The following is a 17,861-nucleotide window of genomic DNA, read 5'->3' on the forward strand; positions in this document are numbered from 1 at the left end:
CACAATGTTAAAAAAATAAAGACAAAAATATAAGCTTTGCTTACATCGTAGCCTATTTATTACAGCAAATATTGAATCACATTATAGTAGGCTAAATGTTTCAAAACAGGGCAGGGGATTGTATTTTAGGACATAAAGAGCATGTGCATATTAAATCTTAGTCTGGATGAAAGGAAATGAAAATATGTGTGTGTGTGTATGTGAGTGTGTGAAGCTGTCATCATCACCTTCCTGCTGCCATTAATTATCAAATAGCACCATCTTGGGCAAACGTCTCTGCTGTTGACATTCTGGGTTTTCGATTCCCAACATGTGGTCTGGGGCCCCTCCAGGGGTCCATGAGAGGGCTCCAACACAAAGTAAATTTCACTTTTTATTTCCTTCCTTTATATTGTGCAATGAGTGCAAAGAGTTGTATTTTCCTCAGCATATGGTTGTCATTTCCCACTCTCATCGCAGACAGTGTGAAGTCAAAAATCTTACATATGATTTCTCCTAAACCACACACTCTCCTGGTTCTTTGGAAATAAACAATAAAAAATAAAAAAAAGCCCCTGACAGCTCCAGGTTTTTTAATTGGCTGCTCGGTATCAGAGCTGCTGTGGGACAGTGGGAGTGTGACGTGGAAGCAGAGGCAGCGATTGGAGGGCAGAGTGGAATTATAAGGGGAGGGTGAATCGGACTGAAGCTTCCTAAAGAGCAGCCGGCCTCAGATCTGGCACCGCAGGACACGCACAAGTCACTGGAGTCAGTCCGCCTCCTTCGCCCTTCAACATGCAGCCAACAAGACTTACAACTCGGCAGTGACAAGTGTTTCCAAAGTGGCGTGTATTGACCCGTGTGAGCGAGCATCAGATTGTGCGCAAAGAGCGAAATCAAGGACAAACTGTGCGTATTTTTCTTTTCACCTTTTTCTTGGAGCAAAAAACAGGCGGAGTTGAGCGTTTCTGCAGGATTTTTTGTATTATTATTATTATTATTATTATTATTATTATTATTATTATTATTATTTAAAGGGGACTATTTTGGTCAAAGCCTTTTCACCGACATGGAGTATACGTCATCCCCGAAACCGCAGCTCTCATCCAGGGCGAACGCTTTCTCCATAGCCGCCCTGATGTCCAGTGGGAAGCCCAATAAGGACAAGGAGACGGAGGAGAACACCATCAAGCCTCTCGGTAAGGATGGAGGATGGCCGGACTACAGGGCGATGAAATAGAAAAGAGAATTCGATTGGTTTGATTCAGGTGAATCGGTGCGTAAGATTACAGCTGTTAAAGTTGTTTTACGCAACAAACCCTGAAAGTTAATGGAGGAGTTAAGTGAGGAAACTGCAACGGCAGAGAAGAAAATAGATAGGCTAGAACTTGAATAAATAGTCTACAGTACAATACGAGTGTTACAACATGCCGAGGACACCAAAATAGTAAAATGAATTAGGAGGAATTCTGTCAGATGACAGCGAGGTAAAAAGCGAACGATCAATGCTTTACAATATACAGGTAGGTTAAATAAAAATTAAAAAACATCGCAACATCACCATCATTTCACAAATAAATTAAAAGCAACACGTTGTTGTTATTATTATTTATATTTTTTATACTACTGAGTAGGCTAATTGTTTACATTTGAGTCTGGTTAGAAATGAAAGTCAATTTTCGAGATGATGATTGTGATTTAAAACACAAAATGGAAATGTGTATTAATTGAAAGATTGAGAAGTGACTGAAGTGCTTGACTGACACAGTGATGTGAGTTTGTGTGGATCGTCTCAGTTTTACACCACATAAATAGTAGCATTTTTACTTCGCTGGATTTTGGAGCAGAGCTCTGCAACTGTGAATATCAGTCGTTTTATTTTCTGTCTCATGAGCGACTTGTGTTGCATTTGAAGCGTTCATATTGCCTAGCCAGGGTAACAGAAATCCACTCAACATGGGATGCTGCACCAACTTGAATTTGTTTGAGAAGAAAAAAAAAAAGAATACAAAACTGGCAGAACAGTTAGTTTTTATTTATTTCCCTTTTTATATTTAGAATGTCAGTGAAATCATGAGCAGTTTTCTTTCCCCCTAAGGATGAACATATTTTATAGATTTATAGGCCTACAAAACAAAGAGCTCAAATGTTATTCCATTTTATTTCCCATTACCATGGAGACATGGGACAGTGTAGATAATCTCGTAATAGCAGGATAATGATAACAATATAAGGATATGTTTGAATGTATTAGCCATTTTATTAGGATGTATGCAGGCTCACTGACTAACATGTATCATTGGTGACAGAGCTACTCTCACTGATGACAATAATTGAAAATGAAATAAAAAATATCCTCACACTTCTGTTGATCTTTTTCTGTTTCTATATTATATTTAAAAAAAAAAAAAAAAAAAAGAACAATTTGTGGAGAAGTCCTCCTGCAACCAGCAGTCTCTGGCTGACCTGTCCTCCCTGGACGGACACGGGGACTTCAGCGGGAGCGCGCCCGCGGTGTGCACGGAGCCGCTCATCCCCACCAATCCCGGCATCCCAAGCGAGGAGATGGCGAAGATCTCGTGCAGCTTGGAAACCAAAGAGCTGTGGGATAAATTTCACGAGCTCGGCACCGAGATGATCATCACCAAGTCTGGAAGGTAAACGGTTGACTTGTCTTTCATTTATTCTAATTATTATTATTAGGCTATTGTTATTATTATTTTATCACAGTCCCGTATGCTTACAATATGACTTAACAACAATACTAATAATTAAAATAATACGAATAACAATAACATTACATTAACATAACATTATATTAGATAAACAGGTTTATTTGATGCTATTTAATTCATAAGTAAAACATGTATTGTCCTATCGTGGTGTTCAGATGTGCACATCTTCAGTTTGCAAGCTTAAAAAGCTTATAAAATGAAGAGTAGCCTATAAAGCTCGTGTGGGTTTTCCTCAGTCAGAGCAACGACTCAAACAGTGAACTCAGTCACACTGCAGAGTTCACATGGACGGGCCCGTCGCCTGATAGCTGCACCTTAATCTCATGTTTACTGACCTTACAGTCCTGTGAACAAAGAACAAGCTGCTGATGGCCATAAAAGGCTACACGCATGCACCGCGGCTGGATGGCCACTTAAAACGAGTAAATTAAAGAATGTATGTAATCATATCCTGAAATAGAAATGCATATGGCTAAGACGTGGTATTTGTTTCATAAAGTTAACATATGTCTGCATAACGTGGCCTACATGCAAGACATAACAGCCGGGCTGCAGCACTGAGGACAATTAGGTCATGCAGTTTTAATAACCTGGAGGGGGTATGCTATCTATACAGTTAAAAAAAAAAATAGCCTAAATAATTTTATTGGATCATTTAAAAATAAGAATAAATAAAACCATTACTAAATAGCCAAAGATATTTCCCCACCAGAATTTGATACATGCGTGGCTTTGAAATAGCATTTAGGAAATAAAATATAGTCTACAAATAAAGAAATTTTAAAAACATTTTTTAGGCCTATATACTTTTTGGTGTCTGGTCATTATTTTCTTTTCAATATGCATTGTGGGCGACATGACCTCAGTATTTCTAATTGTCATTGTATATATATATATATACAGCCGTATAATGATTTGATTTGATTCTGCCATAAAGCAACATAGGACTACACATATAGCCTAACACACTTATCCAAATACGATTATGAATATTAGGCTATTATTATCAGCCTTATATTATTCTAAATGTTAAAACGGGCTAATAATAATATAATCTATCACTTGTCCATCAGGAGGATGTTTCCCACCATCCGGGTCTCTTTCTCCGGGGTGGACCAGGACTCCAAGTACATCGTGTTGATGGACATCGTCCCAGTAGACAACAAGCGGTACCGGTACGCCTACCACCGCTCCTCCTGGCTGGTGGCCGGCAAGGCCGACCCTCCTCTGCCCGCCAGGTAGGCTGCAGAGACTCGCCCTGCACACCTGGCAGTAAATCCTTAGTAAGGGGGCCGTGGAAAGCTATAGCCTACAGCATATATATGTTGTTGTTGCTTGTGGTTTAAACACCATGGTCTTACAGGTGAAATCAAGATAGGCTTATAGTCTTGAAAGTTTTTGGTTTTGTTTTTTCAGTCTAAAGGGAAGCAAATTGGGCAAGAAAAAAAAATTGAATGATAATGAATGCATATAGCCATAATCTGTAGGCTAACCGTTGTGAAAATGTGACAGGCCTATGCTATTAGCTCTAACCCTTTAGGATATCTTTTTTTTATCGAACATCATCAACAACTCGTGAAGAAAAACTGGGGACCAAAGAGCTGTGCGAGGCCACCACCGTAATGGAGATCGATGAAATAATTGAATCTTTACCAGGAAGCATCTGGGAACATTCATGCCATGCTGATTGATGTCATAAAAATGTCAATTCAAAGAATAGGCCAGCTGAAACCCTATTTCTTAGCATTATGGTCGCTATGCCATGAAGGACAGGTCGTGTCCTCTGTATTTATTTCCTGCGAATTTTGGGGGGTTAAGCTAAGGGAAGATTTTTTTTAGGATAACATGTAGGGTAATTTATGGGCTGAGTTCAGCAGTTAAGACTCAGTACACTCAAATTTGACCTTAGCCCAGCAAAAATAGGCCTAAATGAAGGAGTCACTGTTTCTCAACAAACGTGTTATTCCTGGCTTTATGTTGGCAAAATCCCGAGCAGCATACATTTAGTCTAGCCTACACTTCAATTCCGAGCATAAAGGTCCAAAAATGCTTAATTAGCTAAATCAAACACATGTATTGTGGAAAAGCGAGGAGTAGCCTAACACGTTGTAGATCAAATATGTTTTGGGCAGCGATGCCTAGCTCTATTTTGTAAATGTTCCATTTTAATCCCCACACGCGGACACAATGAATTAAATGCGTTAGTGAGAGAATTATTTGCTTTGTGTATTGCATTGCATTTCGATTTTGTTCTTGTCTTAGTCTCCAATATTTAAACACCCTTAAAAAACTGAAACAATTCACCATAATATTTACCCCCTATTTTTATAGGCCAACGTGGTTGGTAGCTAATAAGCGATTTATAATTTTCCAGTTCGATCTGCTCACAGCTGTGCGTTGATTGGGTATTGAACGTTCGCTTCGAACGCCTCTTAGCCAATCACAGCTGAGGATGTGATCCCCCCGTTCTTCTTCTCCTCCTCCTGCAGGTTGTACGTCCACCCGGACTCGCCGTTCACTGGAGAGCAGCTCATGAAGCAAATGGTTTCCTTCGAGAAAGTCAAACTGACAAACAACGAACTGGACCAGCACGGACACGTGAGCACTTTATTCCTCTTTTGTCTCTAGAAATAAAAAATAAAAAAAACACGTCATTTATTAACCCACGTTATCAGTAACAAATGCTTACATAGACTTTAATTTTACAAAACACTGTGAAAATACTAGCTAGTTAGCCTACAATTCAGGTGATAACTTAACGTTATAGCCCAACGTTACCAGAGAAAGGCAATATTTTTAAATAGCCTAGCATAAACTGTATCTAAAATGACAAGACACATTTTAAATGTGTGTGAAGGAATTCGTATTCGGGATATGTTAACGTTAGTTATTAACCACTCTGGATATCGACCACATTATGTAAAAATATTTTAAATAGTTGATGAAGTTAGTAGGCTAAGTCATATGAAAGCTAGCTTGTCTCTCCGTCAGGTTCAAAGGCCGGTGTGACATTGTAATTACTCCCCCTGACAAGAGCAAATTGCTCCTTAAACCCACCTTTCACTAAAGGCGAATTGCCAAGCACAAGCCGGGAGCAGAAAAACATTTCGCAACCAAAAACACATTTAACGTTTATCCATTCAAAGAAATCCTGGGAAACAAGGTAGCTATTATCTTAGAGGGCGTGTGCCTACATCTTTTCTTTTTTAACCAAACATAGCGTCATGACACTACTTACACTTAAGTGACAAAATGCTTAGAGATGCTGTATATCTCTTTATTTTTTATTTTTTGTTGGTAATTCCTATAGTGGATACAGTAGTTTGTAAAAGAGAGATGTAACAGGTTTTGGATATTACATATTAAAATATATTTTATAAGGGAAAAGTGTACTAAAGCTGCTTGTTTTAAGGAGAAATAATGTATTTTCCCCCCATTAAAAGAATGTTATCTTTTAAGAAAACAACAACTCATCAATTGTTTTAATATGAATAAAAATGCAGAAATAATATTTCCCATAATGTGATGATCAGACAAAAGTTTGTTTTATTGTTTCTGTAATTATCGTTGCTGCTAAAGCCTTGAAATTTGGAAAAAAATATATAATTAAATCTATAGTGGCAAAAAAATAAATGAACTGATCCAAAATAAAAACACCCCACAATATCCTAAAAATGTATAATACCATTCAGAAAAACAAGCAGTTGTATGGATGACTTATTTGATAAAGGAGAAACACTCTTTTCAATACTAAAAGAAATATTACTTTTTCTTTTTCAACAGAACTGTTTTTTCACTTTATCAACTGAAATAATTTGCCTCACTGGCAAAACTGTGTATCCTTTTGTAACAAAAATGTTGCACGTGGTGTTAAAAACGCAAAATTCTGCAGAAACATTACATCTCTATATTACTTAATATTTGGTGTCCTGGGTCAGTGGTTGAGCATTGCCCCCCCCCTTACTAAGGAGAGTTGAATAGAGGAAAACTCTGACCTGCAGCTGCTGCAGTGTTAACAACTTTATCTGTTCACACTCCTCTCTCTACATTCCCCTCATTCCGCCACTGTCCTTTTACTTTCCATCTCTATGCAATGCATCCCGGTCTCTCTCTCTTTCAAACTTTTTTTTTTCTTCTTCATCTTTGTCGGGCCTTCCCATCTCTTTCAATCAGACCGGTAAGTCGGTCGGATATGAAGGCTTTCCATGTCAAAAAGATTTGCAAAACTGCACAAAAGTCAGGGAGCAATGAGTAAAAGATGAGGCATTAGGCCACGCTCGGTGTATAGCTTCTCTAACGTAGCATTTTTTACACATTTTTCTAGGTTACTGTATTTATTTCAATATTTATTAATAGGTTTATTTTTTCTTTTATAATGTGGTTGTTTATTATTTTGGAGCAATTTTAAGGATTTTTTAAGTATAAGTTTTAAATATATTTTAGTTAGTTAAATGTTATATTAGAAATACTGAAGTCATGTTGCACTGAGGTCATGTCGCCCATAATGCATACTGAAAAGAAAATAATGACCAGACACAAAAAAAGTCAATAGGCCTAAAAAATGTTTTTTAAATTTCTTGGATTTTCATATTTTCCTTATTAATTATTTTGTTGATTTTACTCTATTTTTTATATATATATATATATATATATATATATATATATATATATATATATATAAATAATGCGGAACATACCGTTAAATACATACTAAAACATCCAACTTCACTTTATGTAAACAGGATAAAAAAATGTAAAAATGTTTATATTTTTTCAATAATTTCATTTAGAGAATATGTCAGACAATAGCGAAAAATCATTTCCCAGAGCCCTAAGGGATGTCTTCAAATTGCTTAACCCTTGTTGTCTTCCTGTCGACCATGAACCTTCCGGGCCTAAATTGAAAATAAACTATTTTTGTCGCTTTTTCCAAAGTTTTTGTCGCTTTTTTAAGGCTTTTTTAAAAAAAATTCATGGTCAATATACCTAGTTCAAATGACATTATACCTATTTGTTGAGTAAAAAAAAAAGCAGAAATTATGATTTTTCTTTTGCATAATAGTTAAGATCAGAGGATGTTGAGTAAATCACAGACTGGTATCTGTCAAAGCTTAGTCAGCAGACTGTTTGTGGAAATGGAAACTTGTTTTTCAAATGCTATAAAATGTAATAAAACACCCAAAATTCAATGAAAGTAATCATTGATTTTACCTGTGAAGATCGTTGTACGGAATACATCCATGCATCCATGTTATTTTTTGGGTAATTTAGTTAAAAAAAAAAAAAACTATAATTCTGTCCTTGGGGTCAAATGACCTGAGGCCAACACAAGGGTTAAGATATTTAAATTACAATTTCATTACCAAAAAGTGATGCATGGCGGGGTATACCGTCTTCCTTTTCTACCCACTTCAGCACCTGCCTGTACCCTGATGTATTAACGCTGGTTAGACTGTCTCTGGTTGGTTGTCCCTGACAGTGGGACAGTTGGACCCATCCATTTCTCATCGATTGGTCATTGATTCCGGCTCTGCTTGTCCTCCTGCAGATCATCCTCAACTCCATGCACAAGTACCAGCCGCGGGTCCACATCATCAAGAAGAAGGAGCACACCGCCTCGCTGCTCAACCTCAAGTCCGAGGAGTTCCGCACCTTCGTCTTCGTTGAGACCGTCTTCACCGCCGTCACGGCCTATCAGAACCAGCTGGTGAGTGATAGACCAATGGGCATCAGGGGCCACATGTTCTCTTCTTCTTCTTCTTTGGACCAACTGCCAAACTCTGCTGTTGGTTCCCATGGCATTTTTTTTTTAAACAATAAAATAGCTACACGCACCATTTGGTAGCTTTTCTGGAGAAAGATTTAGACTTTTCTCTCCCGCTGTGTTTCCCAGATCACCAAACTGAAGATTGACAGCAACCCGTTCGCCAAAGGTTTCCGGGACTCGTCGCGGCTGACAGACATGGAGAGGTACAGGGGATTCTGGGTCCTGCACTGTTAGATATACTAGATATCCTGCTGCTCATTAGTAAATACAGAAGCTACTGTATTTATGTTTTTCTATTTGTGTCAGAATGAATCTTATCTTTCTTATTCTGCTTTTCCTTCTTGTCTTTTGTTTCTATATTTCCTTCATTTCTTTGCTTCTTCAAATCTTCTCTGTCTCGTCCTTTTCTTCTTTCCGTCATTTTAGCCTTCTAGGCTTCCTAGTTCTTATCACCTTTCTTGTCTCTTGAGGCCTTCTTATAATTCTTGTCTTTCTGCCCCTGCTTTCGTTGTTTTCTCTTTTACCCACTCTTTCCTTTTTTGTTTCCAACCACTCTGTCTTTTATTCTTGTCTTCCCTTCATATCTTGTTGTTGTCTTGTGTTTTCCCTGTCTTCTTTCTCTAGTTATATTCATCTGTTTCACTTCTTGTCTTTAATTCTTTTTTCCTGTTTTTTTTTGCTTTTTTTCTTTCTCTGTTGGCTTTCTTTCACCCTTTTTGTCTTATCTTTTGGACCCTCTTCCCTTGTCTTTGTTCCTTGTCTTTCTATCTGTCTTTCATTCAATCTTTTCTCTCGTTTTTCCTTCTGTCATTCCTTTCTGTCTTTGTTTCTGCCTTCTCTTCCTGACATTCCTTCTTACGTTGTTGTCTTTTCTGCTTTCCATTTTTTTTATGTTTTCCTTTCTTTTATTGTTTTTTTCATTCCATCATCTTGTCTTACGCTCTTGTCTTCTTCTCATTTTCCCTTGTTGTAGTCGCTGCATTTTTCTTTCGTTCTTTCCTTTGTCGTTTGTTTCTTTCTTTTGCCCTACACTATAGTTTTGTACCATATTGTGCATGATACATATGCCACACACACACACACACACACACACACATACACTTACAGTTACAAATCCCCGTCCAAAGGATTTTTATTGACACTGCCAAAACACACACTTCTCGTAATTCCTGTTTCCGGCACTCCGGCCAAAATCAGCTGACAAAATCAAACCATCTGCCCATTTCCCTCAATCAAACATCCCAAACCAGAAACGTCCAAAACACAGCCAGACACCCCCCCCTCCTCCTCCTTCTTCTTCTTCTCTGTCTTTCTCTTTTTGAGGGCTGTGAATTAGACCTGATCAATTGATCTTCGGGGAGCTGCAGAAATCACATTAGTCTGGAGTCGGCCACTGCACTAAAACACACAGTAATTCAATTGGCTGCAGTGACTGATTGAAACCAGCAAGGCCCACATACCCACCCGCTCCCTCCCCTCGCCCCCTCCCAGCCTGCCGTGCATTGTGGGAGTTTGCTTTGGCCTCTGTGCCAGAGGGGCCCAACGCTGATAAAAACACACACATTTGTACTCCTCTGCTGACAGATATTGCACTTTCCTAACCTAATTGGAGGGGTGGGGGCTGCAGAAGGGGGGCTGCTAATGTGGACGCATGGCGCTCATGAAGCAGACCACTTGCCTTTCCACCCCACCGTAACACACACACACACACACACACACACATACACACACGCGCGCGCGCGCTCACTACCTCCCCCAACAATTTGTGTCACTGTGTTTGAGAAGTGCTATCTGACAAGACTCAAATGAGCTAATGCACTTTGTGGCATGGTCAACATACAGACAAACACACATATACACACTAACGCCAAAATCTACGTGCACAGTCTACACAAACATGATGAAAACAACTACACACAGAGTGGTCACACACAGTTTCAGACAAAAATATTACATGAATGTACGGAAACAGAGACATAGTCAGTGAACAGAACAAAATACTGGTGTTACACTGAAATCTGTGACACATCAGTGTTACCTAAGAAGAAAAAAGACGATCTAGGCTTTGTACGTTGACATACAATTCTTGATCATTTTCAAATTTTTTCATATTCATATTTAAACGAGAATCTTTTTCTCACTAGTGTGCACTGTTTTTATGTTGGGTTGCAACTCTAAAATGGAAAAAAAAGAGATTTATTTTGGGGCTCTCTCTTCGGCTTTTGCTGCAGGGAAAGTGTTGAGAATCTGATCCACAAGCACTCGTACGCCCGGTCGCCGATCCGTACCTACGCTGGCGACGAGGAGAACCTGAGCGAGGACGGACACGCCGCACACACTAGAGGTGAGTGGCTGTCGCACCCAAAACAGTCAGCACGGATACAGGAGACGAGAGGGATCCTGCAAAAAGAACAAAAGAAGAACTTAACGTAGGATTAGGCTGGTGGTATTTTGTATTTTTCTTATCGTTAACAAATAACATGAAAAGATCTAAAACAATCTGTTTGTCTCTCAATACTTTCTGACCTGCTGGCACTAAAGTTTCAGAACATTCGCAGCTTTATCCTTTAACCTAAGTATGTATCACCCTAATATTTACATCTCCCCCCTGTTTCCTGCAGGCTCGGCGTTCACCGCCTCAGACAACCTCTCCCTGAGCTCCTGGGTCACCACCGCTTCGGGCTTCTCGGGCTTCCAGCACCCACAGTCCCTGTCTGCCATGGGCACCGGCGGCGCCTCCCTGCCCCACCCCATCCAGGGCTCCCTGCCCCCCTACAGCCGACTGGGCATGCCGCTGACGCCCACCGCTCTGGCTGGAACCATGCAGGGCAGTGGGCCATCCTTCCCTTCCTTCCACATGCCCCGCTACCACCACTACTTCCAGCAGGGGCCCTATGCCGCCATCCAGGGACTCCGCCACACCTCCACGGTCATGACGCCCTTTGTATGACTCCGTCCTGGGGAGGAGACGGCCGATCTTCGCTCCGATCGCTCTGATCCCCAATCCGGCGCAACCAGTTATTTCTCCACTCCGACTCATCACTCCTCATCCTGTTTGTATCTTTCCCCCTGGTCTTTGTAAATAGTTCACCTGCTGCGAGTGAGGTGAAGAGAAGGTGGCGCACTGATCCAGAAAATCCACACAAAAAAAAAAAAAAAAAAAGGACCGCGGCGCCTCCACAGGACCTGCGGACACATCAGCAGGTCCTATGGTTTCTATGAACCCTTTAGTGACATTGTACAAACACTTACAACCTCAAAACAAACTATAAAGCCCGACAAGAGGGACGATACAAGGAGCATGTTTGGTCTTGGCCCTTGGAGAACAGAAAGTGGATCCTCAACCTAAACTTATTTTAACATTATTTAGACACCCTCTACAGGTGTAACAGTCCCTACAGGGTCTCCACCGGGGCTTTAAAGACGGCAGGTTGCTGTGTGATCCACCAGTGCAACCTAAGATGAGGATTTTCGGAGAGACTCGTCCGATGCTACAGTATGTTGGACACCGAGGCATAGTCGGAGTCTGTGAACATTTCAGCATATCGGAATCTCAGCTTTCCTCTGTTTTCTAGAAACCAGCCATATGTACAGTTCAGACTTCACGCTCTGTTGAAAATAATGTCAGATACACATGTTAAAGAGCATTGTACAAACTTGAAAATGCAACATTTACTCACTGTAGAGTGCAAAAAAAAATAATCCTAGGACGCATGCTGACCGCAGTAGACAAACACGCTGGACTTTATATGGAATAATATGGGATGAATAAGCTCTAACCTGCAACAGGGGTGAAGGCTGTTTGCATACTTTAAAGGCCCGGTCACACCAGCATTTATAATGGCGAAGTTTTGGCAGCAGAATGTTGGAAGCTATCGTAGCTTATAAGCTATGTTGTTCCATACAATTTTCAATTTAAGCGCCTCTACTGGAGCGTTAACATCTCCACAAAGGAGGCATGGATTGATAGATACGAGACAGGAGTTGATGTATACAAAAATATCTTTTGAATTATCTGTGTGTTAGCAAACTGGCCAACGAGCTACTGAACTGACTGTTCACAAGCTAGCCAGCTAGCTAGCTTGAATAGTTTTTTGTCCCTCTTCTTAAATGAAATCCTGAGAATAAAATGCCAGGGGGGAGTTAACTGTCCAATACAGAGAAAACTGTCCAATACAGAGAAAATACAAAGAAACGCTGAGGGTTATTGTGACTAACTAGCGCTAGCGTGTTGGCCATCAGGTCAGCAAGCCTCAAAACACCGCCCATTCTGCGAAAACGTGCGGATGAATTTCATTGTGTTACTTCCTGGTGTGACCGGGCTAAGGGAGGGAATCAATTACAAAATGTGTTGCGTTCAAATCATCAGTTTTAGAGTATCATATTTTAATGTACTGTGTGAAACCAGCCATAAATGGTAGCCATCATACATCTGTTTCCACTGGTAGGATTTGAATTCAGTGGCCAATGCATTGTAATGGCTTTAATGTTCAGAAAACATCTGAAGGGTAACAGCAGTGGGACTTCACGGCAGACAGACCGCAGCGTCTGGGTAGAAACGCCAGGTTGGTCTCCACGCCGTCTTCAGTTGCCGACTGTCGACTGCAGCCTCTCAGCAGTTGGTCTTTAGCAGGTGTTAGCGAGCTGATTCATGGCTGCATCAGAGCGTGCCAACAGGGCGTCCACACCTGGAAAATAATGGCTCTCTGCGGTCTCATTTAAAACACGCAGACAGGGAGAAGCTGGAAGACGCCGGACTCGACTCCGCACTCCGTATGGGTGCAGGTGCATAAAAATGGCAGCTCACTGGTGGAGTAGTCAGAGTAATTTATTTGAAAAATTAAGAAGAAATACAAGCTACACATGTGGGATGGTCCTAGGGACAATTAATGCTGTTGTTTTTGAATACATTTTTATTATGTTTAATATATATTATGTTTATATTCAATCCAAGAACTCCACAGCAAAAACTCTCCATTTTATCAAGCAGCTGTTGTCTATAATTGAGTCCTAAAACCTAGAGCTAGACTTATATATCGGATGATATTAACTTATTGTAGATATATAGATTATATAAATATAAATAAAATTGCTTGTTTTTTCCGACCATTACAGCGGGATTTATTTAGCCTGTTTCCAATACAAATCAGCTGTATAGTCTCAATTCAAGTAACAATCAAGTTACTTGTTTCATGATAGAGACTCACATTTCTGATTTAGTTGGATTATATTGGAAACACAAGGAAAAATATGGCTTTTAAGGACACAATCAAACTGGTTGTGATGGAGACTTTTTGCAGTGAGGCTGTCACGTTTGATGCACAAAATCCAAAGAAACGCAGTTAAATCTTTCAGCTTCTTGAGTCATGAAGGCAACATTTTGACACATCGGAAGTGGAGCGTTGCGTGGATTCAGGTGCGTGTGATGGATGGTGACACTTCCAATGCTGCTCTGTGCAGAATTCAAAACAAAATGTATGAAAGTTATGGATGAGCTGGTTTCACAAACACCGTCAATGTACCAGTTTGACACATTCTTTACATCATATGAAGTCCGTTGCAGTGAAATATATGGACTAAATCCTTCTGTTCTAACCCCTTGCATATCCGTAATGTGCAAGCAGTTATTTTTCATCATTGGTTTATTGAGGAAATCTTGTATTTTGAACTTCCTTTTCTTTGGAGATCAGATCTTGTTCCTTCACTGATGTGCAACCTGAACTTTGTTTGTACAAATCAACTGAATGTTGATTTCCATCAGTACATAAAACACTTTTTTCCCTTTTAAACCACACACACATAGTCCCAATTTACCACTCAAAATAATGTTGTTTTTTTTAAACAAAAAGCTTTCTTTTGTATGCCATCATATACGACACCGAACGAGATTGTGTTTTGATGATTTTTAAGTGCAATATATTTATTTTGCTCTCTGGAAATAATGTGTAATGTACTATGCCGCATTTAAAAAAAAAAATAGTTATTTGTAAACCTTGAGAAATATATATCACCACCAAAACTCTTTGAGTTCTCTTTTTTCACTGACTGCCATTATGTTCACTTTTCTCTCTCAATGAATCAGAGATTGTCAGTAATAAATGAAATCATGAAATCGTTGGAAAAACAACTGAAACAAGGTTTCTGTAGCACGCATTCAGTGATGATTTTCTTTCAGCCAAAGCAGATACTGAGACTTTTTCTTCTCTTCTACTAAGCCATTCAAGGAATTCTCTGCATCTTCTAGTATGGAGTTTATGGGATGAAATATTAAACATAAAAAGCCAAAACATAAAAATCTGTTGCCTAGAAGTTAACGGAGAAAAAAACAACACAAACGGTATTGTTCTGTGTCTAATGCTACGTTTACACGTGGCCGGCTATTTTCATAAACGGACATTTCAACCTCTCCGTTTTCAAAAATAACATGGTGCACAGCTGTCAGTTTTCAGAAAATGTTTTGTTTACACATACCCGTGTATATATGCCGTCAAGAGCATGCCAAACCTGTAGGTGGCAGTATAATGAGAAGCTCAAGCCCACGTTAGCCAATCAGAATCCCGACAATAGCAACAACAGCAACAAATCACTTCCTCTCTCTACTCCAAGGGGGTAAGCACATTGGGTAAGCATCTGTCAACAACCCGTAGCTCCTATGGCGCCATTTTGATGCTAACAAGCCATCACCCGTTGTTAGTGTTTCATTGACTCCCATTCATTTTGACATCACTTTTACAGCAAATAACTTTACATCTGAAGCGTTTAAAGACTTTTTGTCCATTGTTTATTTCTAAAGAAACACGACAATGTAAAGGCTCCATTACCTTGTACCTCACATTATGGCTCCGTAGCAGACGTTTTTGTAAAAATAAGCTAACGATTGTGTCATAACCAAGTGACTTACTGTTGCACAGTAGAGGAATTACCGTATAGTACAGGAGAAGCTCACAGGCAGTTTCGACTTACATTAGCTGTTTAAGTTTGATTACTAATGTTAACTAGCATTTTAGTTAGCAATAATTAGCCTGTTCCCATGTTAGTCCTTACATATGCCTATGCTCTCCGTCTCTGTAAGATTGGTAATGATTGAGATTTCTCTTGGCACAGCTACCAGAAGACTTCCAACTTTCAGACACGTTGCTCACGTCACATCTACGTCGTCTCTCTCAGTTGGAGGCTGCGCAGTAACGCTCAGCGCTCACCGGAAAAGTGCTTCTAATATCCTTCACAATATAGCTCACCTGGTAGAGCAGGTGCCCCTATGCAGAGGCTTAGTCCTCGATGCAGTGGCTCAGAGTTCAAGTCTGACCTGTGGCCATTTTCTGCATGTCTTTCCCCCCACTTCCCTGTCTACAAGGAATTATCTTTAAAAAGAAAAACTCTGGCCCACATCAAACCTGAGGTCTAATCAGCCAAAATAACTGAAATCAGCTGTGTGGGTGTTGAGAGGCTTTAAACTACCACAAATATATCCTACAACACCACCTAGTGCTCTGCTGTTGTAATGGCTATTACCCCAATTATATCCATTGTTCAGGAACATTTGACAAGTTAACCCTTCAGATGTTTTCGCATCACATCGGCAGGGATATTGATCTGAAACTCTTAAAAATGGGCTATTAGATAAACCATGAGTCTGAATAATATTTTACTTTTACAGACCTGTTTGTGCAAAACATGAGAATTATTAGATTAATTTTGAAAACATGCAGAGCCGCAGCAAACCTTGCAGACAATGTGTGTGTGTGTCTGTGTGCGTGTGTGTGTGTGTGTGTGTGTGTGTGTGTGTGTGTTTATATGTAGATTCTGCACAAGCTCAACCTCTCATTTTCTTCATGGCTTTCCAATTTACAGTACATCTACTTAGTCAAAAAAACACTTGTGCATTCCAAAAGCATTCAGACCCCTTCACTTTTGTCACATTTTAATATGTTGCAACTTAATGGTAAAATCCTTTTAATTTATTTATTTTTTACCCCTCATCAATCAACAACTCAATAATCCCATAATGACAAAGTGAAGAAAAAAAGAAAAAACGGGATTTTATAGAGTTTTAGCAAATGAAATAAAAGGGAAAAGGGTCCTAAGTATTCCACTTGTCTTGGCTGTGTGTTTAAAAGGATAATGGAGGCCTCCGTGCTCTCGGCAACCTTTCAATGCAGCAGAAATGTTTTAGTAGCCTTCCCTCAGACTCATTTGTGTGCCTCGATACGCTCCTGTCTCTGAGCTTTGCAGGCCGTTTCTTCCACATTCGCAGCTATTCATTAGCATCTTTTTGGGCCCTCGTCACCTGAGGGCCCTGGGTACTAAGTCCCCCTTCCCCTGAACAGAGGTGGCGCTAATGAACGCCTTTCTACGGACTAGAAGAAGAAGAAAAAGGTAAACAACGGCAGAACTGGCAGCAGCATTGCCGTCAATGCTTCGATTTGATTGGATGACCTACTCGGTCAGATCAAGCCTTTCATTCACCATAAAAGAACTCATTTTAACCCAGTAAGTGAGAGACTTGCAGTCACAGTATAAATCTGGGCGCGCCGGTAAGATCTACGTCATTTTGACGTCACAATGGCGCGCGCCACGTTGGGAACGGCCAGTATAATTCACGTCTTATAGCCGAGACACACACACACCAGACGGCCGACCGTCGACAGAAAAGCCAGTCGAGATGATCAGTCGGGTCCCCGAGGTCCAAATAAACTGCCTCGGAACACACTGAGACGACACCGACTTGAGAAACGTAATACATCTCCAGCATGCGCCGCTAATCTGTATTGTTGCCCAAGAAATTAAAACTGCCAGCTGATTGGACGAACGCGTCACATGGGTTTGTTTTCTCCGGAAATTCAAAGCCAGACTGTCATGGCGGCTCGTTCAGAATACGATCTGATATTGTACTAAAATAGTTCACTGAAATGTCTTTCTGAAAACATTTTAAGCGAGAAATAGGCTGACGACGGCACAGGACACACTGAATAGATTCACTGACTTCGCCAGACTGTCCAACAGCCGATTATCGGCCCTGTGTGTCCCAGCCTTTAGGCGTCTCCCTACCTTGACCCACCTGATTCAAATGATCTGCTCGTTATCAAGCTGCTAGATAACGAGTTAAGAATTAGAATCAGGTGTGTCAGTGTAGTATCTGGGCACTATTACTGATTACAAACTGCCAACACACTAGCAAGATACTCAAAGGCACAGCAACGGCTCTATTTTACAACTCGGACATTGTTTTATTTAACTTTCATTTATGCTACGTTTACACGTGGCTGGCGTAAATCATAAAATGAATGATGGCTGAATTCCATTTAGCTGCTTCACTTTCAGTGGTCCTGGCCAGTGGTGAAATGTCACTAATTATACATTTACTCACATATGGCACTTAA

General features: G+C 40.2%; 1 protein-coding gene across 1 annotated transcript; it reads left to right on the forward strand.

The window, feature by feature from the left end:
- The first annotated feature begins 1,048 nt into the window (after positions 1-1,048).
- Positions 1,049-14,514, forward strand: tbx20 (T-box transcription factor 20). Its single transcript, XM_028580556.1, has 8 exons — positions 1,049-1,178; positions 2,399-2,636; positions 3,788-3,952; positions 5,204-5,312; positions 8,263-8,421; positions 8,608-8,684; positions 10,713-10,825; positions 11,103-14,514. The coding sequence occupies exons 1-8, from the start codon at positions 1,049-1,051 to the stop codon at positions 11,429-11,431; spliced, it is 1,320 nt and encodes a 439-aa protein (XP_028436357.1). The 3' UTR covers positions 11,432-14,514.
- Positions 14,515-17,861: the final 3,347 nt, after the last annotated feature.

This window comes from Perca flavescens, chromosome 6 (genome assembly GCF_004354835.1).
Source record: "Perca flavescens isolate YP-PL-M2 chromosome 6, PFLA_1.0, whole genome shotgun sequence".
Lineage (NCBI taxonomy): Eukaryota > Metazoa > Chordata > Actinopteri > Perciformes > Percidae > Perca > Perca flavescens.